Below are 27,807 nucleotides of genomic sequence, written 5' to 3'. Positions count from 1 at the left end.
GGCAGGAAGCCACATAAAGCCTAATGTTATGAGCGAGTCACATCTCATTCATACTGATGGAAGGGGAAACAAAAGAGTGATTATCACCGTGACCTCCTCCACATCCTTCTGTCCATGCAGACGAAAACTGATACGCTTCCCTTTGTGAATGATGAACAGGTGATCGAGAGTGAATATAGTGCAGAGAAACATGCAGGCAATGTAGATGTGAGGAACACGGTTGCAGTGTTTTGGCGCAGGACGTCAGAGAGGAGAAACAGAGCTGTCACACAGCATCAAAGCAAGCAATGACCACACACTGACCTAAAACTGCAACTCCGTTTAGACGTAACCACACCAGTGGAAGGAGCCTGTGCCATTTAGGCCAGATTCATTCAGGAAAAACTCGCGCTTTTGACAGAACAACGATTAGAAGTGTATTGCTACATAAAATCTGTAATGTAATTTGTAAATCTTTAATAAGTTGCGCTCAATGCTTTTGATGTAACAAATGATTCAATTAATGCCAAGATCTGTCATGATGAAACTATAAAAATGATAACATTTTCAGAGCGTTGTCTTGTTTGAACTGAAAGTAGTGATGGCATATTTTGCAAAATACTGCTGTCCATTATGTTTCTGACATCAAATGACATTTAGATGGAATCTTTTTACTCTAAATGCAAAAATCAATTATCTGTTCAAATCCAGTTTCCCTGTGTGAGTCTAAGCAGTCAAAAACTCCCACAGCTTTTGTGAATATACTGAAATGACTTGATTTTGACTGACAATTTGCTGAACATTGGTAGACTGCTGACTTGAAGAAGCCTCAATGCAATAATAACTTGACTGTAAGATAAAATACGCCAGTCGTCTACTAGTAGTGTGGGTGCAATATCATTTCTCATAATGATTTTCAGCCTGCTACTGATTTGACTGTAGTCTTCATCTCAAGTAATTGTGCATCTTTTTTCAAAAGTAGTATCCGTTTATTTAAGGGTAAAACCCAACACACTTTCACATCAATTTTCCCCAAATCTATTATACATTTACGTATCGAAGTCAAATATGAATGAACATGTAAATTCTCATTCGCTGCTTATGCCCCACTAAAAGTAATGTTTAAGGGGGGAACTTCATGCATGTGACTCAAATTTCTACAACCATATTCGCCACGAATATACCAAAACGTTAAAAACTTCCATTTTCTCATGAGATTTGGTAATACATGTGGGTTCGCATGAATTGTTTTCATTTTACTTTGACTATTAAACACACACAGAAGCTTGCATCAGGTCATGTTCCATTTCTTTTGCAGTTGTAGCAGACAGCTATGCGTGTTTGTTTTATTAATGCATGCGAGTCTGTGTGCACGTCTCTATCCCTACAGCTCTCATTTCAAAGTCAGAGCTGTAAAGAAGGAGGTCCGTTCGCCCCCCGGTCAGACACAGATTAAATGAGGAAAGGAGGGAGCTTGCTGACAGCCTATGACTGCACCGCCAAGGGCTTTAGTGTGTCACCTGTCTCTTCGGCCTCCAGGGCTGTGTTTGGAATTGAAATAATTAACCTGGCAGAGCTAGTGAGCTGCTGGTGGTGAGGACGGACACAGCGGAGTCATTATTAGGTCAGTAGGACTCGCGGAAGGAATGGACCAGAGGCCATACTATGGCTTTGATATGTGATGGGTGTTTAACAGTGAAAGCCGCCGCACACTCTCTCTGAAGCCCCAGAGAAGAATTACCATCACCCATTCAAGAAAACGCTCTTGAGCATCATAGCTAGTGGTGGTAATTAGAACTCAAGCAGCTCACAAGAGAGAAAATAGAGTACTGCAACAACTGGGTCACGCAAATGGTTGGAGGCAGACTACTTCTACCACCTCTCTGCAAGGTCTGGCGTGACTCAATAGGTTCAAAAAAACGAATAAAGATTCTGAAGCAATCTGCTGTTAAGCTGGTATTACAAAGCAATGACATTGTAGGAAACAAGCAATCCCAAGCACAGTTTAAATGAGACTAAATATAAACAGTTTTTTTAAGGCTTACAGCAGTGTACATTTGAGGAATTCTGTCATTAAATAATTTTATAAAAAGCTAAGCACGTTCTTAGGTGGGAAACTATGACAAACCAGAGGGCAGAATAACTCATTAGCAGCATTTTCCAAGGCAACTATCACTACTGCTCATACTCATTTTTGAAAACCCCCCAAACCCACATATATTAAACACAATGTCTGACCTATACTACCATTCAATAGTATATAATGTTGAGAATACAAGTATCTTACATTAACCAACAACAAAGCATATTACGTGTATATTACATTATGACTCGTGTAAAGAGTGTAAAAAGTCACATATGAGACCCACATGAAGTAACGAGCAGGTCCATTTAGACTGGCTCTGGCCAGTGACACAGATTAACATACACACTCAAAAATATGACTCAACCACCACCCACTACGACCTCCAACAAATCTCACACAAAAGCCTCTCTGTGCGCTTGTCTTTTATGGGAGAGTTATGCTTTGAGTGGCTCAACTCCCATGACCACATGTCTTTTCTACACAGAGTATCCTAAACTGGGCCACATGGACGGCAAGACGGTCGCGCCACCTTCGCTGAGCTTTAACAAACCCGGGTGGTGACCGATGAAAATAGCATCAGTCAATAAGGACAAACAAGAGACAATCGCTTCTACATTAGATCATTGCAGGGAAACAATGCAACAAGAAAGAATAGTGTTAAAATGGAGCTGGTGGAGAAACTAGACAAAGCAGGAACAATATTGGTTGCAGCCATTTCCTCCTATACAAAAATAGAAGCGTATCCGGAGGCTGAAGTAATGTTATAAAGAAACTAGCCAGCATGTACAGACGGGAAGAGCTGCTAATGGACACCAGCAGAACATTTCAGCTTTTTAGAGAAACAATTCAAATGCAAATGACAGAAATGTAAAGACTCCATAACCAACAGGGATCTCTTCCTGTTTTTCCCTCTGGGTGGGAGAGCAAGCACGAGAAGATACTTCATCCATATCGATCTCTCTGCAGGCGGCTGGCCTTTCCCGGAAATGCTTCGGCTCTGTATACTGGTTGAATGGCGGAGTGAGGCATTATTATACATCAGCTCTCAGATTTAGCTCGCTACAATAGTAGGTAATCTTAAAATAATCTTAAAATATGCCGCCACTGGAACTATTCACAGAGATTTGAAGTTAGTTACAAACAAAGAACAGTCATTTACAATTTGTATCAAAGGAGGACAAATATATATATATATATATATATATATATATATATATATATATATATATAATATATATATATATATATATATATATATATATATATATATATATATATATATATATATATATATATATATACACACTCTTGATATCACTCCAACCCCAGCATCGCACATAAAAAACATGATGATTTAGCAATTAAAATGAAAGCAAAACACAATGACAAGTTAATCCATATTAAGAAAAGCCTTAGGCATGAATCTGATGAAGAGCCATCATATGAACTCCAAAAGACCTGCTTTGAAATTCTATCCCATATATCCAGGAGGAGAAAGCACAAATCCACGAGCCATCTCCACTGTCAAACCGCAGTAGTTGTCTTTATCTCATTTAGACACAAAATGGTGTGTGTATGCGAATGTCTGGGTTTAATCGCAGAGGAGCTGATTAGTTTCTGCGCATCGTAATTGGTGCCACTGGAGGGTGAGCGATTCATTTCAGAACACACACATGATGAGTGTTAAGAAGCATGCAATAGTAGAAATGTTACAATGGCATCTCTGAGCCAAAAATGACAGATGAAAGGATGCAGCAACACCACTTCTGGCAGGATCACTTTAAGAGAAAAACTACATTGTGTGCACCGTAAAAGAACAGTTCTCCAAACATTTAAATTTCCTGAAAACTTACTGACCTTCAGGCAATTATGGATGTAGATGAGTTTGTTCTTTTACTGGAACAGGTTTGGAAACATATACTTCCCTTGCTCACCAATGCGTCCTCCGCAGTGAATGGGTGCCGTCAGAATAAACAGCTGATAAAACCTCACAACAACCCACAAGTAAAAAAAGCATTCGGTTTACCCTGAGAGCGCATTTATGATTCCCTAAATGCTCCTTATATAGGAAGCTCAGAATAAAAGAGAAAACCATCAAACTCCAGTTAAGTTGACTATACAGTAAAATATTAAACTTAACTCTCATTATTACATTTAAGGGTCCTATAACAGGATAACCAATGCCACACATTGTTACATGACTTAGATGACCCCCCACGAGGGGTTTTACCTAAAAGACCAGTAGTGTGGCTCAGATCCATTACATGGATCCAATATCACACACACATGATTTACTCTTCACATTCACCTTGCCTTCCCAAGACAGAAAAACATTGAGCTGCAACTACTAAAATTCAGATTTTAAATAGAAAACAAAAATAAAAGGCTTTATTGCCGTTTTTAACAATCAACAACACTGTAAAAAAAAATGTTGATCTAACTTAAAATTTTAAGGAAACCAGCTTTAGCAGATTTTTGAGTTTTCTCAAAAATATGAAAGTAAAGTTAGATCGTAGCTCATTGTCTTGAAAGTGGTCTGATTGAATCGCACTTTCCTGGACTTCGTAGAAGGCTTGTGCATGTACATTAGATCTCCTGCTATATCAGACATTTAAACTCAGTAAACACACTCACTGGCTGGGACAGTGTTAGGAGGGTCTACGGGCATGACGACACACAAGGACACACAAACACGGAGATGAATTCAAGAGATGGTCAACTGATAACAAATGCCATATTTAAATACAAAAACAACATTTAATATTAACTATCCTCATATGTGACCCATATGTCAATGGGGTATATTTTGTAGAAAATTTAGTTCTTTTATGCCAAAAATCATTAGGATAATGACTGGTTTTGTTGTTCAGGGTCACATATTTATACCTTTTCTGGCAACAGCATTTATTATGTGACAATGCACATAAGACTTTTTTTGTGTCCCAACATGTAATTTCTCCATTACAATAATCAGATAGTTTGGAAATTTCTTCTGAACTGAACCTTGTTTTGACTGTCAAAACAAGGGTCAATAAACAAGTTGTGTAACGCTGTCAATCTGAAGAAAGTTCAACTGTTTCTTACAGAGATCCAGGAAGACTTGCCTCTCCTTTACCTCAGTGCTGGACGTGTTAGAGGGAAAAACAGCTGGGATGCAATTATGTCTCTCCTTGCATTACGACAGCTGTTCCAGGCAAGTCATAACACGATCAAATGATTTTCTGTGCTTGCTGAACAGTAAGGAGTTCACTCTTAAAGCTGGATATATACAGGATAATGTTACACCCAGTGTTGTTCAACTTACTTCTAATTATGAGAGAAGCAGCTCAACAAGATATAGTCAAGTGACTATTTTTAAAAGTAATGAAAACAGCTAAATGGATTGCATCGGTTTGTAGAGGCAAACATGTCAATTATCAAATTAAACTTTTAATACAACTAGAAAACATGCATTATCATTCACCTTGAATGTAACCAGATATTGAACCAGTAAAATAAACCTGGTAATTAATCACTAAACAGGGAGCAGGGAGGAAGACCATAAACCTGCATCCTGATCTCCATCCTCTCATTCTTCCCCCAGTCCACCGCAAAGGGAACGGAACAGAGCAGAACGCTTGGCACACCGGGAAGCAACAACATTGGACGAGAGAACCAAAAGCAAATGAGGTTAGATTTTCCAAGCCCGGATTTCGACATTATATTAACTCACCAGAGAGATATTCATAGACTTTTCTATTCGTGCTCTTTTCAGTTTACGATCTGGCTTTCTGGTAAGTGTACGGTTTTATTGCCGAGAGATTGCCACCTTTTATGAATCACCTATAAAACCAATAATGAACTGGGTTGCATGGCTACATCCAGGTAAGACCTCAGAGATTCAACCACACACAGGTCAAGACAGAACAACTCGTGACGCTCAGATTGCACTGACAAGGCCGTGCAGAGATTCGGGAACATAGATAACTGTGCAGCAAACGTGCAGTTAGAGACACGTCTGCCACTATCTGAGCTGACAGAGAGACAGCACAGGCCGTGATAGCTGATGCTCTTTCATGCAAACTCTACCTAACGCACACTTCCCCCGAACACGCTAGGCTTCCTTACGAGAGTAGGTCAGGACTGATACAGAGGCATTAAGAGAGCAGGTCTCTAGCAGGCCGCTTCTTTGGTCATTTTGAATAAAAATATAACAGTAACACTTGCTAATATCTAAAACCAAAAAAAATGGTGTTAGAGAACTCACTAGAATCCAACACATTCTCATGTTACTAACCTTCGCTTTCTCGCTCTCTTTGGTTGTAATTCGTGCTCCTTTTTCCACATTTAATTAACAAATCTATCCTGGAAAGAGAAGAGATTTCAATTATATTTATCCTAGAATGACACTATTTAATAAATCTATTAAGGTATAAATTTTAGTAAGGCTGCATGATATATCTCATACAATAGTTACGCGCACACAATAGTTGTTTGTTTCACAGATACATTATTAAATTAATTTTATGACTTTAATTTAATATTTATTAGTATTATATTGTCCAAGAAAAATTCTAAGTAGTTATTAGGGAAGGTTATAAGTGATTACATTTGGTTATACACTACCATTCAAACATTTGGGGTTTTCTTAAGAAACGTATTTATTTAATCTTGAAATTGAATCTTGAAGTTGCAGTAAAGACATTTAGAACCAAAAAAAATAAAATATTTAAAAGAGAAGATATCACAATAATAAATAAACGTAGCCCTGGTAAAAGTGAGATGCTGTGTGTATGAAGGTGATAGCGGTCACAAGTCAATAACACGGCTCAAAACTTGTTGCCAATGATCAAAGATAGCACATTTTAAATAAAGTACTATTGAGGGGTCCTGCACCAGACGAGAAACTGGCATTGCTTTTTTTTGGTATTATAAGCCTTTCGGTTCAGACAAACAGGTCGTCCCATCCAAACTCCTGTCACTGGTGCAGTGTTGCCAAGTTAAGCCTCTCTTACACCATGTGATATCACCGGCATAGAAATTACACACTTCATCTTACTAAACAGCACTTCACCTTTTACTGAAACCGAATCTGCACACTGCCAGAGGAGAAGGAGAGTTGATTGGCAGAATCACGTAGAATATTTACATAGGGTGAGGCATTGTTCCACCTATCCACAAAAAACAAAAGCAGCTCGCGCAGCGACCGAATGAATCAGCAAAATATCACGGCATAAAAACGAATTAGATATTACTAAGCATAAATTATACCATTTTTCATCACCAAACTGCGGCTGATGACAGCTTGATCTACAGCAGCGTTACAGACAACAACCAATCCACAACAACCAAGCCTCTCGGCACTCACAATAACATCAGAAAACACCACAGGCAAATCTGCTTCACCGCAAACACATTTAAAGTGCAGTGAACATCAATATTGTGGAGCAAACGTTAACAAGACCGATTACATTAAATACTTGGATTGGTCCATCACATAAAAAAACATGTTATAGTATAGTACTTGAATTAACTTCTTGTGATTCGTACAGCTGCATCTATATTAATAGAAACTAGTTAGTTTACCCAGTACTGTAAGTTTTGTACAACTACTGCAATACACTACAGTATACTGTAGCAAAGGTATACTCCAGTATTTATTACTGTTTATCAGTTCACTATAGTTAATACTACAGTTTGCTGTAGCATTCATAAGGTGTTGTAAATACTCTTAATATATATTTACTTTTTAATAGCATGGTTCAAAAATACTACAGCAGTACAACAGTATGGTACTGTACATGACTCAAAGTCATATTTAATTTTTCATTAATGAAATCGGGGTCTGCTCTTGTACCATTCTTTTTTTCCCCTCGCATAATAAAACAATATAACCCAATCAATGTTGTGCATTTATTTGATAAGTGGCCATGTAACGAGCAGGATAACGTGCAGTCAGCAGGTCGTAACCACACAATAAACCCCTTAAAAGTGTTCAAAGACACCTATACTTCACATTGTGGTCCAGATTACTCCATCTAGGTTCTTTTGTAATGAGCTGCTGACTGTACATTATCCCTTAATACGGTGCCTCGTAATAAGAATCACATGTACTGCATTTCTGAAGCACTCCCGAGGAATGCAAGAGCAGAGAAACTTGTCAGTTACGCACTAAAGTAGGACAAACAGCACATGTTGAGAGTGTCACTTCACACTCGTCTGATGGTAGTCCTTGAGCAGAACTGATAGAGCTCTGGTTATTCATTCCTTCTCTCCCGTTAGCCCACGTCCTATGGGAAACAGTCAGTTCTCTCAGAGGGACGTGGGGAAGAAGGCTGCCAAGGTCAACTGTCTCCATAAAATCTTGGCAGCAGTATAACGTGACACTTAATCTCATTGACTGTCAGCGGCTACAGGAGCTCAAATGAAGGCTGTAGCCGGTCAAAAGAACCACTCCGCTATCTGTGGTCTTAACAGATTCAAAATAAAAATCTGTCATCGTTTAGTCACCCTCATGTTGTCCAAACTTGCACGGCTTTCTTGCTAAGTCATAAGGGTTTGCAACAACATGAGAGTGAGTGTACGAAAGAATTTTCACACTTTTGGCACACTTATCGTTTTAGTTGCGGTCACATAAGTAGACAAAAAAGGTCTCGTGTCAAAAGCAAAGCGATGTTATGAAGCACAGCTCACACAGATGTCACTTTTGAAACAACCAGCTGATTGGTGTGACCAGACTGTTGTGAAATCTGCGAAAGGAAAAATTCTAATTGCATAGATTTCTATTACAACCACTGAATTTCAGCTTTAAAATTGTGCTAAATAATGGTAAACGTGACTGTTGGCCAAAATATTAAGGAAATACATAAGTGAAATGTCAGCGTGCAACTCTTAAGCAAAGCTCTGAGGTGTGACTCATGTTCAATCAGCCATGTATCAAAAATGCTGTTTATAACAGAAGAGCAGACAGGCGCATGATCTAAAAAACGCAATTAAAAGAATTCTTTTCAAATAATAAATTATCGTTGCATTACCTTGCATAAAAATCGCTTGAATATTTTTCGGGGTGCTTAGCAAAAGCTACAAGGCTCAGAGAAAGATCTTCTCATGCTGAAGGGTCTTTGACATTTCAGTGTTTGATGGAGTCCTGACTCGGTCAAATGTTGAACAATGTTGCTGTGCTGGTCAAGATGCTCAAATAGACAGCAATGTTCCTAAAAATCCATAGAGACGCAATACTTCTGCTTTTCAGTGGAAACAAAACAAAAAACAAATGCTTATTTTTACAGCAAATTAAATCAAAAGAGTGCGAAGTATTACACCATTGGGGAAAAACATGCACAATTTCCTTTTAAATTTGCCATTAAATGAAATCTGTTTTCTAAAACACACATTGAGAACAATTCCTCCAGGAATGCATTTCGTCTATATTTTTTTCTGACCTCATAAACAAATTGTCTTAATATTTAAGATACAGGGGGTGAATAAAGGCCTTCTGAATGCATTCAGTGTGTTTGTATGAGAAAACTATCCATATCTAAAAGTTTATAAACTGTATTATGCACATTCACCAGAGAGTGGCAATAAGCAGTAATGAATATAGAAGTGTGTGTGTGTGTGTGTGTATATATGATTTGATTGCTTTGTCAAGACACAGCACCTTGAGTCCAAAACGAGACGTTTTATGAAGATTATTACATAAATGTTTTTTCTCCATTGACGATTAGGGCAATTTAAGTTGGGAAACGTGCAGGATGTATTAAGCATACAAGCTCCTTTTTGGTCAAAAGACCAAGGGAAATTTGGTTTCTTACAGTACGTCCATATAACCATTTATAACTCCGCTTGTATTCATCTACCAGAAGAAAGTCATAAACACCTAAGAATGATTGAGGATGAGTAAATCAGGGGAGTTTTATTTGTAAGTGAGCCACCCCTTTAGCATGATTTTCCAGTTCTCTTTGGTGACGTATGCTGGATTAATTTGCTATGATTAAGCGCCTAATTAACTGCTAACTTCCATCCAATCAACAACCAATGGATAGAAGTTGAAAAAAAATATCTCCCACCAATTCGGTTTCATTGCAACTTAATGTTTCGTTCATTCTAAGTCGAGCACTGTGGCAGCAAATCGAGTGTACGAATGCAACAAATCTTCCTCTCCAACAGCCTTTCACAAACACAGATAAACCCATGTCACTTCCTGGTGTCAGCTGCCAATGTTTCTAAAACAACACTGGATGAGAGGCTGTAAACACGTTTAATCTTTTACCCAACATAGGCAGGTTACAATGTAAGCAGTACCGTCGGACGGAAAGCCGATGCAAGGGAGCAAATTCTGTCTTTGTAGCAACACAGTTCACATTGATACGAACATAATACGAAACCAAACATGCCTAAATAAAACATCGGATCACAATGCAAAGCTCGACTAACCATGTGTACAAACACTCGGCATGAGTCACCCCGTTCCACCTTTATGCTCGTAGCGTGATGGAGACAGAGGGGTTTATGACAAATCATTCTGATGACAAATCAGGCTTTGGTCCAAGGGAGCAAACATGTGCATTGAGTGCCATTCATGAGCTGAACTATAAGCCGACGACAGATCACACACACACCTGACAATACATTTGAGCCGCCATCCAGCAGATGTCACCCAAAAGAGCTGATTAAAGTTGGCAAGTAGTCCTCCCTCACTCACGAGACATTAGCAATATTGCACTCATGCCTCGAAGATTGATGCACGCAGTTGACCTGCTCCTGCCCCGACAAAGGACGTCCTTTCGTCCGAGACTCATGGGACGCTATTCATTTAAATCATTTCACTCCCTTTCATCCTAGCTGCCCGTTTCCTCTTCGTCTGCTCTTTTTCTTCATCCCGAAGAGCCTCGCGGTCATCTCTGGTTTCAGTCCTGAGTCGAGGGAGAGCGGGCTCAGTGCGAGCCGTCAGATAGCCGCACGCGCTGCGAAGGTCAGCACCACAGAGAACCTACCGGATCTTTTTCAGGACTCATTTATGATCGCTTAGAACAAAGAATCTGTGACTAGGCTCCTTGCATCTGGACTCCAGGGTCCTCACAGCCAGCATCCACCCTAGTTTCACAATCGCCTGACGTCATCCTGGTATAGGAGGCCAGCTCTAGAAAAAGGAATCCGCCGGGGACGGACGCTGGCTTGCTGCTGCACATGTGGTGAGGGGGTAATGAAAACTGATTCTGCAAATACTAACAATGCATTTTAGGGAATAAGGTCTTATAGAGATAGCAACACTTCTCATTGTAATTCTTATAAAAAAAAAAAAAAAAAAAAAAAAGACTAAAAACTATTTAATGGTTTTACATCCCTCTCAGCACATATTGCTCCCACTGGATTAGACTGAAGCAACAGCACTCTGTGCAGAAAAATAAATCTCAAGTTTAATGCATTACAAGTGAAGTACAGCATCGAAGATCTAAGGCAAAGAGCTCACTAGAAAATTTCCTGTATGCCAATGATACACATTTAAGATCCACTCTTGCACGCTTGCCTCAACCAAAGACAACTTAGTCATGCACATGCAAGATATGATAGCCGTCTGCGATTAAAACGGCATAAGAGCAATGAAGACATGATTTTGGACTGTTTGAACCAAAACGGTAGCATTTTTGGGGGGTGGTTAGAATGAGAATGAGCCGATTGAACTCTCCAAACTAAAATTGTTCAGGAGCCTGTAAGATTTTTTTTACTCATTGAAGCTGCATTTGTTTCATCAGAAATACAGTAAACAAACTTGCATTATGAAATATTATTCTAACAGGCTGATCTGGTGCTCAAGTCACTTATTAGTATCAATGCTGCAGTTGTGCAGCTAGATATTCTTGTACAGTTTTTCCCCATTTCGTCCAGGTATAATACTTTTTTCATAATTCTTAGATGAATAGAAAAGGCCTTTAGAAAAGTCTTTAACCTTTTTAGCAATTTTATGCATTCTTGCTGAAAAAAAATGAATTTTTAATTTTTTATAAATATATATATTTTTGTTGTAAATGTAGTCATTTTTATTAACAAATGATTTTTGTTGGGCAAAATGGTTTGATAGTAGGATTTTTTTTAATGTTGAATCGTTTTAGCATTTAGATACAGGAAAAACTCTAAATATTTAATGGCAGGTTTCATTGTGACAGCATACCCCGCGTAATGCAACAATACGTCTGTACAGAGTCTTACTCTCTAAAACAAAGCCTAAAAAAAATAAGTATTCACTTAAGTAAAACGTTCTTGCTAGTGGACACGCATACTCAGAAAACCTGAACAAAAATGTGTGAAAATAGGCCTCCACTCTATGGGCACCAAGACTGGCACTGAACCCACAGCTGTCATGGCAAAGGGTGGAGCCTGAACATATCAGAGAGAGTGTGAGTGAGTGAGTGAGTGAGTGTGAGTGTGTGTGTGTGTGTGTGTGTGTGTGTGTGTGTGTGTGTGTGTGTGGAGGGGAGGTCCAATTTGGCAACAGCTCATCTGTTTGCAGTATGTGTTACTGCAGAACACACTCCACCAGGTACGAAGAGGAAAAACACCAATAACAGCAGAAATGAGGCTTGCATTACAGCAATGCTGGAAACCCAAGAGCAAATGAAACATCGGAGGTTAAACATCTCGACCACCCCCTAGAGCAGGAATAACAGCAGATGTATTCAGATAGATGGAGATGCATCTCATCCTCTCTCTCTCTCTCTCTCTCTCTCTCTCAGACTGATTAATCTCATCTCATCTCATTATTGCACATTCCCCGTTCCTGCCGCAATTCCTACTGCGAAACCTTACAAATCAAGAGCCCATCAATCGTCTCGGCGTTTTATTATCGAACGTAACGTTTCTTCAAGGGAGCAGCCCTCGTATTCAGACGCTGAAGGTACCGCACAGCTGTCTGAAATTCAGGGCTGTTCCCTAGATTTTCCTCTGTGTATCCCTAGATAATGAGCCGATAAAACGCCACCGGCGTGAAATACACAAGCCACGCTTCTGATGCGCTCGCTAACATCTTTATTTCGGAACGAGGTCGCATGCAGCAGTTTAAATGAAGAGTAAGCGCTTACTGTCGCAAACCAGCCGACGGTTCTGCGGCTTCTGTCTTGCGCGAAGGAAACGCTAACAATGGGGGGAAAGCCACTGGCGTGTCGCGCAAATCCAGCGATAGATTCCCCGCTCCTGTCCGCCTCGATCGGGCTTTCGCTTCCCGCGCCGATCGCTTATATTCGCCGAGGATGAGGGTGGTGATGAGACGAGCGAGCCTCCCGTTCCTCTCCCGCTTCCATTCCCGTTCTGAGCTGCGGAGCGATGCGCGTTCCTGGCGTCTCCGTTTCCTGTCCAGCCCCGAAATCCATGTGATTGCGCCCTACCCGCCGTGACGTCACGCCGGGCATGGAAATACGACTCGGTCGAGTTTTGACACAATGGTTCTCCCGCTAAAAAAAAACAACGTGTAGCATACGTCCTGTGCGTTGAAACGCAGTAGGCCGCGCTATATTTCTGGGGCGCAATGTGATGATATCTATCTCTATCTTTCTGCGTCCCCTAAACAGTTTTTGTGACACGTGTGTGATATTTAAATATGATTTAAATGTGATGTAAATAATTTTATTTTTAATTTTTTGTCATCTATTAGTTGCTTCTGTGTTAAAAAAAAATATATATATATATATATATTTATTTATTTTTTTACGTTCAAAAAAAAATTTGAGCGAGTATTATTTAATTCATTTATTTTTAACGTTACCAAAAATATATATAATATATCGCGGTCCCCACAACAGCATCACAACTGTTAAAAAATTGATTAGCCTAAAATATGCACAGCAGAAATATTAGAGATAAGTTCTTGTGACACTGAAGACTAAAATGCAAATTCAGTTTTATGATCATGAGAATGGTTTTGCTAACTTACAGATGTTGCTTTTTATAAATGTACTTATTTGCAGCCACTTACCTTAAATGTAGGATCACTCTTTTCGTTGTATGTATGAGTAAATAAATAAAAAATACATATGAATACTTATACATTGTTGCTGTGTCTGAGAACTGGAAGCTTTAAAGCTCTTTCCGATCCTGATTACCTTAATGCTTCTACACACTTCTGTGTGATTGCACAGGTGGACGTACAGAGATTGTTAGCTGTTAGGGGTTCAAAGAGTTGAAATGAGAGTAGATGGAGGCCTGAAGCCTAACCACATCAAGCAAGCGTGACTCATCAACACTATGTGAAACTGAGACCACTACAATCTCATCACGACCATATTTCTGTGGTCTGTCGCTCTCTATTCTTAGTGAGGAGAATATGCAGCATGCGCACTGCATTAAAAATGTCTAAAGTCTAGACCAAATGTTTAGATACTACAAAACGTTCAAAATATTACATCATGCAATAGCATAGTAGATGTAAACAATCTAAAAGTAAATAATTACATGGAAAAAAAACATGCCATAGAAAGTGAAGCTTTGCATTCTATAGCATTATACCAAGCAACAGGTGCTAGAGATTCTGTGTCTATTCTGCCATTTAGTGGTTATGTCTGTTACTGCATGTGATTTTTAAAGCTAATTTAATGAAATTTTAAGTTTAGCCAATATAAATATTTAATGAAGGTTTTAAGCAAGTAAAGCACCAATCAGTGCATTTGATGTTGTGAAGATAGTGTTTATAAAACGCTGCACAAACACACTTTTTTAGCATAGATTTCTTAGCATAACCAAAGCAATATTTAAAAATGAGACTTAGTAAGAAATTCCTACTTGGACATAATTTTCTATTTTTTTCGAACAGGGACGCACGTTATTTATCAGTGCTTTACAGACTAGAGGAGGACGCAAGACTGCGTTTAGAGGTAGAAAAGCCTTTCTTGCTCGTAAAAACACTCAGCAGTTGCAAAATGTTACAGAATGCTGATGGTAAAATATACTCGTTACTCTGAATGTAAAATGTAACCACAGCATTGCCGGCAACACCTCTTCTTTCCTTTTGTTATCATTCATTTCCTCTTATCACTGCAATGCTGCACTCTCTGCAAGCCGGTGCGTATGCGTGCCAGTGCCGAGAAGTTTCATTGCACAAAGTGAAGAAAAATGAATGTAATCTCATTATGTGAAAATCCGCAACAGGGAACATGACTCACGTCCCGAATATCCTTTTAAGCTTTTTAAAAACTCAGATCATTAAAGAATTGGGAAATATCTGGCCTGTTTTTGTTTTCTTTGTTTCTTAAAGTTGAAACGATGTTCATTTCATGGTAGTTTTGCCAGTTTTCCTTTTAAGTTACAGTAACCGTAAAGGGAAGGCTTCGCTTTTGTCCGTAGAAAGATGCACGCAAAGGATCTCCCGTCAAATGTTTGTTTTTGCTTTCCTCGGTCCTCCATAGTGTTAAATTGTGACGCAGGTAGGAAACAGCCCCAACCCCCTCACCCCGTGTGACCCGTGCGTCTGTCTGTAAAAGCTCTGAAGTCATATTTCCCTGTTTTCACGTGCTCGGAGCAGCAGTGCAGAAATGCTTGAGCAGATGATCGTAGCAATGGCTGTTCTCCTTACCCTCTTCTGTGCTGACCTTATCGAGTCCTCCTCAAGCTCCTGCATCCGCGAAGGTTTGAGGTTTTTTCTGTTGCTTCTTAATTCGGTCGCGCATTTGATTTACGTGGCGTGCAGCAAATGAACCTTTTTCATAACTGAGCGTCTTCACAATCTTTATCAAAGAGAGATCGCGTATACTTGAAATTGATATTACGAAAATTAAACTTTGCATTAATGAAACAAGTCAAAAAAAACAAAAAACTGAGGGGTGGGGGAGGCAAAGGAAACATGTGCAGTGCACCACATCCTCGATCTCCAACTTTCTCTTTCAAAAACAAAATATGCATATGCTTTTATCTTTCAGCCGAAATAAAAAGAGTGGATGTAAATGCAACAGCGTTTGTGTCCTGTCCGGCACTTGCAGAGCATGAAAAACCATCGATCTCTCTGTACAAGGGAGGAACTAAACTGCACTCAACAAACCTGAGTGATATGGACAGTAAACAGTCATGGCAGCAGTTTCAGGTGCATGTAGAAAACTCCTCCGTCTCATATAAGATCCTAAAGACTGAAGCCAATGACACAGGACTCTACAATTGCGAAATCAAGACCTCTGCATCCCAGACTATATTGCTTATTAAAGGTAAAACAACAAACAATTCATTTGAATGTGTTTAATACCTTTTCATGACTTGATTAGTGAAACTGGTCTAATACCCGAACTGTAGACTATAGAGCAACAGAGTCATTGTACCCTTGGGGCCTTTTCACACGATGCACATTTGAACACTACACTACAGCATTATATTAAAACGGCGCTTTTACGGTATAACAAGTTTATTTAGTATTGTTTACATTTGTTCAGATCCTCTGCAGTCCACAGAACCAACCGTCTCGTGTGATTTTGATAAGACAGTGGCATTAGCTGCCGGCTGTGGGCTCATCTCGGCATATAATCTGTTCATGACCGTCTTCGTCTTTTACCTCACAGTGAGTATCCGTCTGCAGCCACACGTTTACTCACGCATGCAGTTCTCTGCAGAGACACAGCGTCCTGTATGATTTCGTTACCAGTTCAAAGTGTTTGTATGCGGAATCACACAACATCAAGGTTTACATGTTGCCTCGTGTGTTTTTATTTCAGTACAAGCTCAAGAACACAGAGCCGCCTGAGAATCCTTACATAAACACCAGACCAATAGGCTTCCAGCGACGCCGATGAGCGCAGCATCCAGTGAATATCAGCAGCGTAGCAACACGCGTACCTCCTATCAGCTGAGCAGTACTGCCCAGAGAGTGTATTAAACAGATGTACTACCTGTTCTTGTATCTATTGCTGTTCAGTGTATATGATAGCTATTGTATAGTATATGTACACTAGGGGTTAAAGGTTCGACATGATTATGATTTTTAATGTTTTTGTTTTAATTTGGTGTCTTATACTCAACAAAATAACCATTTGAATATATTTTAAAATGTCAAATATTCCTGACACTTAGTGTCGCTAAGTGTTACTCCAGTGTCACATTATCCTTCAGAAAATATCTGAAATGTGCTAATTTTGTGAGTAAGGAACATTTCTTATTAGTACGTTTATTAAGAAAGTAATGTAATAAAGCAAGGACGCATTAAATTGCTCAAGAGTACAGTGAAAAGGTTTATTTTACGTTCATTTTATTTAGGTGTATTTTTAATGAACGCCGTTCTTCAGCAAGGAGTTAACGAACTGTTGAATAATTCAGCTCTTTTCAACTTTGATGATAATAAGAAATGTTTCTTGAGCAGCAAATTGCCATATGACTTTGACCCCCAGTGAGTGTGAATTTTCATTAAAACACTATGACGCTCTGACTTTAAAGGAAACCCGCTGTGTTTTATTAGTTGCAAAACGTGTTTCACTTCTGCAGTGTGACTTGTGTAGGATTTGAAATCATGATTTAGAGAAAAGTTGATTTAATTAAAAAGTCAAGCTAATCAAGATCTTTTGTTGACTGCATGATCTGTGGTAGACCATCGCAACTATCTCACCTCAGTTTGAGCATCTGTAACTACTGCATGTGTAATTACAGTAATGCCCTTCTTATGCACTTAAATGCAAAATACAAATTTTAACCCCCACTGTAAACTGTAATATATTTGTAATATAATGCAACATACTATTATACTAGCAGTATAATTCTTTAGCAACAGTGAGACAGGAAATTACAGGAAAAAAAAGGAGGTTGGTGGGTGGCAAGACGGTAACCACTATTCTCCAAAATGTCATGCAGGAATGCAAATTTCAGTTTCACAGAAAAACATACACAGTATACACAATAAACGCAATCAAAAATTGTAATAGAGGTAAATAGTAGGTAAAAACACCTAACGTAAAGTGTGGCTAGAGAATGGATTCAAATTGTCTTACAATTAATGAAATTCAAGTTAAACTCACTGATATTTGATCACCCTTTCATTTTATGTCTTTAACGAACATTGCTCCCAAGAGATTTTTTTCAGCTTGCAATATAATCTGATATAATGCAAAAATGAACAAGTGATGGTGTAGATGTGCTGACCGAATGAAAAAAAAAAAAGAAAGAAAAAACGACTTTATTGCAGTAATTCCGAAAGTGCTGAATCTGATTTCAAGTGTAGCTGATTTGAACATTTTCCCCAAATTCAGAGTCGAATAATCTCTTGACCACTGGGCTTTATGATAGGCTGAGAGTCAAACCACATCTTTAACCAAATTTTCCATTTCCACTGCTATTGTACTGTTTTTGCTCGAGTCTCATTCTGCTCGTTCGATTTTTTCCCCTTGATTACACATATTGTGCAAATTGGCTTCATTACTTGCAAAATTTTGAGCACTTTACGGGCATTTGCAGTCAGCTTGAGGTTTCCTGCTACGTTACTGATGTCACAAAGATGTTTCCAGAGCTCACTCAAGTATAAAGAGACAGGGGGGATACCTCCACAGTTATTACATGACACAATGATTATCACACTTATTAGAATCTTTATATATGTCCCGCTTGGATTGGGTAAGTACCAGCCGAGCCTCAAATGTTTGTTGCTTTTCAGGCACAGATAGCTAGTCTAGATTCTAACAGCTTTACCCCTGTGTGGAGTATTTTACTAATAATTACTCTTTTTTTTTGTTAGAATTTATTTATTACCTGATCTATGACAGTTAAGATGTTTATTTCAATATGCAGCAAAACCAAAGTGGGTCAAACTTTGACCTAAATGTACAACTTCCAACCAGATCCTCGTTTTCACACAGTATTATTGCAATGTTATTATATGTGTGCACGTTATGCTAGTTACTTTAACCAGAACCTCGAATTAGCCTGCTTTTGTCACAACTGTTCGTTCGGATTAAAACGTTGTGCCTCAGCTACGTTTCTTTCGTGAACTTAATCTCCCAAACAGAGCGAAATAACAGGAGCTAGCGAGTGTTTTGGGTTACATCTGGCGACCTTTTGTTTTGTTCCCAGCTCTGCGCGTGTCTCAGCCTTACCGAGCGGTCGGGAAAGAGGGAGAAGTCCCTCTCCGCTGCTCCTTCACCTCAAATGTACAGCCTCAGGAAATGCAGGTGTCTCTGTACAGAGGTTTGCACGGCCGCGAGAGGATCTGCAGAGCTTACGTGAACGTCTCCGAGCCGCGCTTCACGACAGACGGCTCGGTCAACTGCAGAGGGAATATCAGCCCTGGAAGAGTAGACATGATCGTGTCTGGCCTGCGAGGGAACGACACGGACTTCTATCGCTGCGCGATCGAGATTTTCTTCCCGCCTCCCTATCTCAGGACCATCGGGAACGGCACTGTTGTTGACATGCAAGGTAAGCTATAGAGGAGTCTTGTTTTCAGTCTCTTGCATGTGGTTTCCCCACAGTTTCGCCTTTTTTGGTACAGTTGTTAACGCATAAGGTGATCTGCCTTAATGTGTTTGCATTAATAGCGGACAGCTATTGAGATAACAAACAAGAAATGCATTTCAGAAGATAGTGAAATAGCGCACGGTTGTTTTTCCCGGTAACATTTTTTTTGATAGCAAAGTTGAATTATAGTGTTCTCGAAGTCCGTCGTGGTTCATCGTTGAAGCGCTAGAGGGAGCCAGATTATAAAAGAGTGGAAATGTTGTTGTCACCTGAGGTCAAGTGGGTGGAAACGGGGCCTCCCCGGCGCAGCTCACTTTACAGCACTTACTGCTCTTCATTTTGATATCACCGGTGGAAACTTTGACTTTTTACGCGAGAATGATGTTTTTCTTTGAAAATGCAGATTTCTTTATGACGCAAGCGTGCTAACGCAAGCGCTTTAAAAAACACAAAAGAACCGAAAAACACCATCAAAGGCGAGAAGGTTAGCCGTTGAAGAGCGCCAGTTTCCTGTTGTCAAAAAGGTGGAGGCCTTACGTGCACAGTTTTGATCATTGTTGAAAAGTAAAATGGCAAAGTGATTCACGTAGGCGTGACTTTTTGGGTGAAAGTCACACTGGGTGGACGTTTGTAATAACTAAACCTTCTGCCTTTTCTAGAAACTCCAAACTGTCCCACTGCATCCACCCAGAGCCAGATTCAGAGCCAGACTTCAGAACAGGAATCTGTCGAATATGATGTGGGCCCACTTCCTCTGCTGTATGCCATCCTGATCATCACCTCCTGCAGTTTAATTCTACAGGTGAGAAACAAAGCTTGCTCTAATCGTTTCCCCTATAAAAACTGCACCGCTGAAAAGATCAGCGTGGCGGGTCGTGTCGAGTTTTGCGTCGACTGAATTTCTGAATAGATGTACTCAGGTTTAGACTTTGACAATAGCGTGAACAGATGTCACTCAGATGTCACTCGTCTCTATCACACAGATGTTTGCCTGCAAATGGAGGACCTCTGCATCCACGGCACCTATGCTTTCACAAAAAGAGCGCTATATGAAATTCTAAGGGGGGTAACATCTCCGTCTGCATGTACTCGCATGCATTTTAACCTGCATGTACTCACATGTCATTTTCTCCTGCATGTATTTTCATGTAATTTTAACCTGCATGTATTGACATGTACTAACATGAATTCTCACTTGCATGTATTCACATGTATTTACACAACACCACTGTCTTTATTTTGTTTTATTCATTTTTTTTTTTACAAAGAATTAAACATTATTTACATTTTAACCCTTGTGCTGTACTCAAAATCCTTTTCACTTGTTTGCCTGCCTGTCCAGTCCTTGCAAACGAATCTGACTTGCTGTCCTCAATGGAAGCTTGAACCCAAGGCTTGAGCTCAGAGTCGGTTCGGACTAAAGTGTTTAAAGGCTAATTAGGAGAGGAGTCTTCATAAAGAGGTTTATTCCTAAAAATATTGCAGTATTATGTTGCGATATTAAGACATATTTTAAATATATTTAAAATATTTTAACTAAAAAAGTTTATTGCTACATTCAAATAAAAGTAAAATAATAAAGATTATAATTAAGATTAAATAATAAAATCCAGGCTGTCAATAATTAAAAGGGGTATAAGGGGGGTAACATATATATATATAGATATCGATGCATATATAGATAGACAGATAGATATATGTATATGTTCAGGTAATTGTCTGCCTGTATGCTTCTCATTAAAGGGTTATATAATATAAGGATATTAACTGGTTAAAAAGATAAAAGACTTTGCGAATTACTATTAGAGCAAAAATGTCCTGACACACCCAATATATTTAAGATTTTGTCCTAAATCAGCAACTTAAGAGCTACTTTTAGCCTTAAGATGTTTTGTGGGAAAAAAAAAAAAAGAAAGAAAAATCTTAGTGCTAGGGAGAAAATTCTTGTGGCTGGTTCCTCTTAAAATTAAACAAAAGATCACAGTAAAGAAAAAAGTCATTTGGAAAGCATCCCTACCCTTAAAAGAGGTCTTAAGGTCCAAAGTTGTTAAGTGACTTTAGCAGTGGGGGAAATGGACAAAACCTGAAGAGGAAGAAGAAATGTGTTGCACATAATGCGTGACAGTGAGTTAATAAGATGCTACACGTTAAATTGTTTGTGAGCGATCTCCCTAGAGACCCGCTAACTTCTCTGACACCGCCGCACAGACATGCAACTGTGGAGCATCAATGATCAGAGGTGAAAAGTTTTACTGTAAGTTCACTTGATTACTGTACTTAAGGATTATTTTGGGGTACTTGTACTTTATTCAAGTACAGTTTAAACTAACTACTTGTACTTTTACTTGATTACATTTCTGAGGAAAATGTACTTGTAGCCAATGTAGCCAAACTATATGACCAGGTACAAATAAAAAATGCCTATTAAATAAACGAATTGCATCTCATGTTTATTCACTACAGAGACCTCAGAGCCAGCGGCAAATGTGGCAGGGACCACCTGGAGCTACAAAATCAGCATCAAATATAGACTTTTATAGATCTTTTATAGATCTTTAAATGCAAGATTTAACAACTCCATTCTTGCTAAAAAAATCTTAAAACTACACTTCACAAAACAATAACAGTGATATTTTGAAATTCACCCTGCTGGTGATGAAGGCATGAACAAGTTTCTCCAGACTTGACTGAAAACAAAACATCTAATTCTTGCAATGTGTTTGAGATGATAGTATGCTGATTTATTTACTGCTTTGACTTGACTACTGAAACTAAGGTCCGTCTCCAGAATCACACCAAGATTCTTGACTTGATTTTTAGTAGTTTGACCCCTAGAGTCAAGAAAATTGTGGCACATCTAGCTGTTAATTTCATCAGTGCATTGGCAGAGAGAGTCAGTGGAGCTGTAGTCATTAATAGTAATGCGAGGTAAATCTGGGTATCATCTGAGAATTGAGCATGGATGTCCACTTAGACTTACGCTCTACTATACTCACATAATAACCTCTCTCTTCAAAGTGAGAACTGAACCATTTGAGCACCATCGCAGGAAGCCTGACCCAATCGTCCAGTCTCTCTAGAAGCGTGTTGTGATCAACAGTGTCAAACGCAGCACTAAGATCTAGCAGTGAATGTCCTTTATTATTTGAAGGAGTGCTGTCTCGGTGCTGCGACGCGCTCGGAAACCAGGTAGAAAATAGTCCAGGTATCCATTTGTGTTTAAGAAGTTCATCTGATTAAAAACTACCTTTTCGATCATCTATGAATGGAAGGTTTTATATGGGTCTGTAGTGTCTCAATATGGTTTTATCAAGCTTTTTTCAGAAAGGGCTACAGTTTTCAGGGAGTTTGGAAAAGCACTTAGCACTAAATACCTGCATCACATCAGGGACGCGCGCACTTTTTTAATGTCGGAGTATTGATAGTTTTTGAAAATGTAAGCTTCGTTTGCGATTCACAGATTTCACATCTGAAAGAGGCGCGTCCGCTCGATATTTCATTCTACGAATCGCATTTCAAGGAAAATTATCGTCAACCACACGATGGCTGATATGAAGTCCTGTGGTCACTCGTAGTCTAGCCAGGTGTGTGTTTTCCATTCAGGTTGAACGAACACACTGCTGAAGGATGACGGAGGGATAACTAGATGTTGTCCTTTAGCACTCTTGCATAAAGTTTGTTTGCCATCCAGCTTAAATAGTTGTCTAGTGCCCCAGAGCCACCTTTAAATCTTACTGAACCAAACCAGGTTCATGTAACAAACAAAGACTTTCAAGAAAAACAAAGAAAACCTAAAATTATCTTACACTGTTGCACAACCTGTTATACGGGCTTTTGGACCTCATAGAAAAAGACTAGATACTGTATTAAAAGGAAAAGATGCTTCAACCAAATTTTAGTTAAAGTATGAATATGCAAGTAGGTCAGACTCGTCTTTTAATCTTCTTTTTTTAGACGATTTATATTGGATTAATTTTGACGAGAGAAAAACCTGCATTGACCCTCCTCTTGTATCAAAGTAAGTAATTTGATGGAGTCAAATAATGCAACAGATCGTAATGATCTTTTTATCAGTAAAAACAAGTCAGACATGTCGTCCATCAGTATGAGCCTTTGCCAACACCAGGACAGAAATCACAAAGTCATCACAAATGTTTTTGTTTTGTGAAGCTCAGCTATCCATCACAAAAACAGGACACGATAGTACCTGATAACTTGCTGTGCTTTCATAATTGTGATGCTTCAACAGGATGTGGAACCGAAAAAAGCCTGGTTTACAATGTATACGTCTGAATCACAAACAACTGTTGCCACAACTAGGACAGGTTAACTTCAACTTTAAGCAGCACTCTTTTATTTGTTTGAGTAATTACTAGTGAAGAAAATGAAACATGTAAATGACGTGCCTATATGTTAGCCAATTTAAAATTTTACCTAGCTGAACTTTTGATCATAACTATTAGGAAACAAACAAACTATTGATAACAAAATGAGAATAGCGCATATGACTTTTTCGTTCTTATGAAACTAAACTGCACAGGCATAAATGGATCAGAATTGCTTTATTGCTCATATAGTAGGATACGGGTTTTTCCTAACATGGCTGCGCATCAAACATTTTCCTTTCAACAACTTCATATTACAGGAAAGCTGCCCACTCACTTCCTCAGCATCAGACGCATGTCTCAGCTGGGACACCTTAAGAAAAGAGGTTAAAACTCAAACTGTATCACACGTTATGATTCACTTTACAATGATGGATTGTTTAACAAGTGTGTTAAACGTTGCTGTCCTCTCTTATCACTTAGTCAATTGCTCACATCATACCGAGCAACAAATATGATCTCTGAGGGTGATCTTAATCATCCAACCCACGTACTTCCTGTGTTTTCTCACTCCAGCAAAAACAAACCGAAGAGCTTCGGCCAGCATCACATTGTCAAACCGACGCGGATACGTTAACATGCCTGACAAGTTCACTCTGCTCACTTTCGGCTTTTGTTTCATACTTCACAATGGTAAGAGGCTAACCTTTTTAATCCTTAATCCTGTCTGCGTACATTTACACCAAACATGCTGATTAAAACATCTTCAATTCCTAGATTGTTTGGTCTCGGCAACGGTTAGTTCAACTAAGTTAAGTCAGCAGGAAAAATAAGTGTATTACAATAAAACACTGCACTCATCAGAATTATATTATATAGCTGAACATTCATTTATTTTCGTTGTTGTGTGCAGTTTTAATGACGTGAATGAGGATAAGCTAATTAAGTTATCTAAAATATACCTAATGCATCATTATAAAAAGCAAGAAAGAACAGAATGTGCACGTCTTATGTTTATATAGATTAAGCTGATTATACGTTAAAGGAACATGTATATATTCGGGAAGGTTTATATAAATTCGGAGCACGTAAATGCTTTTTCAAACGAAAGACTTGCACATTTGTGCACGTACAAACATGGTCAATGTCAAACTGTCAAATTTAAGTATAAAACATTTGATCTATAAATGAAGTAAACCGATTTTCTTCTTTGTCAGTTTGCAGTTGGACTGTGAGCGAACCTCTCGACCACACATTCAATGAAGACGACTCTGTCAGCGTCACGTGCACGATTTATGCAAATGAAACGTTTCAGGTGGAAGCTAAATTGAAAATGAACGGTAAATATGTTTGTGAGGTTTATAACAAAAGCCAAGTGCAGGACACAAGTAAAATTAACTGCAAATGGCATCGCGAGGGCAACAAATTCACGTTTACCTTAATGAAACCCGAGGGCTTACACAAAAATGAATTTTCCTGTGAGATTTCCAAAGTTAAACCATTTCCAATTGAACGCGAAGAAGGACCGAAAACTAAGCTTTTCCGAGGTAAGCTCACCCAGTGTGCATCAGCTAATCAGTCTGCTGTACCAAGAAATGCATGCAAGGAATGTTTCAGATTTAGTTTGAATCTTGCATTTGAATAAAATCAATAATCTTTTCTTTTTTTTTTAAGGTTGCAATAAGTCTTTGGCTTCACTGAAGAGCAGTTGTCCGTTCACTAACCAAACCGATAACCAGAATCATACACCTGTAAAAAGGGACACACCTGAAGAAATATACACCCTATTAATCTGCAGTCTGATAATAGTGGTGGTACTGCTGTGTGTTTACAGCATGATTATTACTGCATTCTACATCAGACTGAGGGTAAAACTTTAATAGCTATTTTATGTTTGTGTTGTTTTGTTTTTGTCTTGACTACTGAATATCTTATCAGTATTGTGTCAGTATACATACCTTGTTGCATTGGTTGCATCAAGACAGAGAGGCTGTGCTATATTGCGAGTATACTGCAGTCACAGCACTGTTATTATGTACAACGGATTGACTATATTCACAATACAGCACTATCTCAAGGACATCACTGCTTTTAAAAAACAATCACTACTTAATGCTTTTTTCGTACTGTTTTTTTCCTCTGACTTTTGTGCGCAGTCACTACTTCTTAGCATTAGCATCCGCTGTTTATTGGGGTTTTATAAAACGGTCAGCTTTACTTAGTATCTTCAAAGACATTTTTTTAAATCGTAGTTAACCCAAAACTGTAAATTAGTTACATCCGAGAGGTAAATAAGTTTGTTTCTTTATCGGAACAGATTTGGAGAAATTTAGCATTATATCACAAGCTCACCAAAGGATACTCTGTGGTGAATAGGTGTGATCACAATGAAAGTCCTTAAAGCTGATAAAAACAAAACAAAAAAATCTAACAAACACGACTCTGGTCCCTCAGTTAATGTCTTGTGAAGTGAGAAGCAGAGTCTTAAAAAAAATCCATCATTTTTAACAAACAGTTGCTAACAGTTGGCTAGAGAGAAATATGCACAGATCAATCACCAAACATTTATTAAGGATTTTTTTGGCCAGTAGCAACAGTTTAAAGTTAAAACACCTCACTGAAGGATTTGTTTCTTTCAAACACAGCTCCATAAAACATTACTTGTGGGTTATTGTGACAATTCTATCAGCTGGACTCTCTTTCCGATGGCACCAATTGACCGCAGAGGATCCATCGATAAACAAGCTATTTAATGCTACATTTTTCCAAATCTGTTCTTGTGAAAAAGCAAACTACATCTACAACTTACCTGGCCTGAGGGAATGCGTTTTCAGCTCTTTTGACCTTTTTTGTTGTTTGTTTTTAATTTTTTTAAGTACAGACAAAGTTGAACGGAATCACAATGTAATATAGGCATCAAATATGATAGATTATTGCAAGTCTACTGCAATTACATTGATATCCTGCAGCTGAGCTGACATGCATTTATATATCATGCTGTTTTCTCTTCCTCCCCAGGAGAAAAAGCCCGAGTCTTTAGATACATTGACCTATGTCCCGATGCAGGTAAGTTATATTCTCTGTATTTGTGCCAGTAATGCAGCATGTCAATGCCTGTCTGGTACACCAGTACTTCAAATACAAATGATTTGACTGTTTCAGAGGAACGTAAAGCGGCATGATCTAGAGAACACAGAATATGTGGACATGCGTGAAGTGCAGAAACAGGGAGGATCCCACAGAGATATGAACCACAACTCTCATCTTGCCTGAACCCATTTCTAGTGGCCCGTGATTTGACGGCTCTAGGATTGCTGGGTGAATTTTAGTCTACACTATATTTCATGACAAAACGATTGCCTTTCTACCAAACAAAGCAGACCTTCTTCTTTCATTTCCGGTCTTGATGTTCTCTGCATCAGATGGTTTCATCTGGTGACTTGTACAACTTAAGTTGAATTGTAGCTATGCCAAGTTAAATGTATGTACAGTATCAGCTTGGGCATTTTTCTCATTATCATTTTGATCCCATGGACCAGTAATCAATGATAAGATTTGTTTGGTTCAGTGCTTTTTCTACATTTCTTTATGACAATAAATATATAAAACAGAGAGTATGTGGAACGCTGAATTACATTTGCTGACTATAAGGTGAAATAAATAAAGATAAGAAAAAGATAATATCTCATAAATGTGGTAGGGTATATCACACTACACTTACAAACAGTACAGGCTTGGTAAGAAAGATCCTTAATTCAAATTTAAGAATCTTTTAATGATGTACAACTACATTTTGATGGCACCCTCAAACTTTTTGCACTCTGTGGAACAACTCAACCCAAAGACAACAACATACAGGCCTACGCTTTCGCATCTCTCACATCTGCATAATTTCCACATCATGCAGAAGCTTATGGCTTATGAAGTCAAGCAAGTTTGTTGCCGTCACAGATTCACAATGCCATTCAACCTCAAACCACATCCACTCTTTGTAAACATGCACATTATTATTATCTAATATTACCTAATCTT

At 38.7% G+C, this 27,807-nt stretch overlaps 3 protein-coding genes across 4 annotated transcripts in view; 2 read left to right on the top strand and 1 right to left on the bottom strand.

Moving 5' to 3' along the window:
- Positions 1-13,424, bottom strand: part of raph1a (Ras association (RalGDS/AF-6) and pleckstrin homology domains 1a) — a 55,481-nt gene extending 42,057 nt beyond the window's left edge. The window contains 1 exon segment of the mRNA XM_043248834.1: positions 13,123-13,424. The gene's annotated coding sequence lies outside the window, so the exon portion shown is untranslated.
- A 5,068-nt stretch (positions 13,425-18,492) lies between these two features.
- On the top strand, positions 18,493-20,742 carry LOC122352095 (T-cell-specific surface glycoprotein CD28-like). The gene is made up of 4 exons (XM_043249603.1): positions 18,493-18,610; positions 19,067-19,411; positions 20,110-20,252; positions 20,434-20,742. Exons 1-4 carry the CDS (start codon positions 18,562-18,564, stop codon positions 20,509-20,511), a joined length of 615 nt encoding a protein of 204 aa, XP_043105538.1. The 5' UTR covers positions 18,493-18,561; the 3' UTR covers positions 20,512-20,742.
- A 2,806-nt stretch (positions 20,743-23,548) lies between these two features.
- Positions 23,549-27,451, top strand: si:ch211-67e16.3. 2 transcript variants are annotated; one of them, XM_043249602.1, is made up of 7 exons: positions 23,549-23,775; positions 24,096-24,161; positions 24,352-24,468; positions 24,993-25,322; positions 25,450-25,643; positions 26,794-26,841; positions 26,938-27,451. In XM_043249602.1, the coding sequence occupies exons 1-7, from the start codon at positions 23,688-23,690 to the stop codon at positions 27,046-27,048; spliced, it is 954 nt and encodes a 317-aa protein (XP_043105537.1). In that variant the 5' UTR covers positions 23,549-23,687; the 3' UTR covers positions 27,049-27,451. The 2 variants fall into 2 exon arrangements, with proteins under 2 accessions (XP_043105537.1, XP_043105535.1); XM_043249600.1 differs by lacking the exon at positions 23,549-23,775 and having other exon boundaries at positions 23,830-24,161.
- The last annotated feature ends 356 nt before the right edge of the window (positions 27,452-27,807 follow it).

Source organism: Puntigrus tetrazona, chromosome 9 (genome assembly GCF_018831695.1).
Source record: "Puntigrus tetrazona isolate hp1 chromosome 9, ASM1883169v1, whole genome shotgun sequence".
NCBI classification, from domain to species: Eukaryota; Metazoa; Chordata; class Actinopteri; order Cypriniformes; family Cyprinidae; genus Puntigrus; species Puntigrus tetrazona.
The sequence above is the reverse complement of the archived record's forward strand: the minus strand, read 5'-3'. Positions and strand labels throughout refer to the sequence as shown.

What these genes read in the sequence shown, in the direction of transcription:
- LOC122352095 (XM_043249603.1), top strand. Translation starts at nt 18,562, where the DNA reads ATGATTATCACACTTATTAGAATCTTTATATATGTCCCGCTTGGATTG. An exon ending in CACTGTTGTTGACATGCAAG is followed by an intron (nt 19,412 to 20,109) that starts GTAAGCTATAGA and finishes TGCCTTTTCTAG; the next exon opens with AAACTCCAAACTGTCCCACT. An exon ending in CCTGCAGTTTAATTCTACAG is followed by an intron (nt 20,253 to 20,433) that starts GTGAGAAACAAA and finishes TCTATCACACAG; the next exon opens with ATGTTTGCCTGCAAATGGAG.
- si:ch211-67e16.3 (XM_043249600.1), top strand. Translation starts at nt 23,972, where the DNA reads ATGAAACTAAACTGCACAGGCATAAATGGATCAGAATTGCTTTATTGC. An exon ending in CATTCTACATCAGACTGAGG is followed by an intron (nt 25,644 to 26,793) that starts GTAAAACTTTAA and finishes CTTCCTCCCCAG; the next exon opens with GAGAAAAAGCCCGAGTCTTT. An exon ending in TGACCTATGTCCCGATGCAG is followed by an intron (nt 26,842 to 26,937) that starts GTAAGTTATATT and finishes TGACTGTTTCAG; the next exon opens with AGGAACGTAAAGCGGCATGA.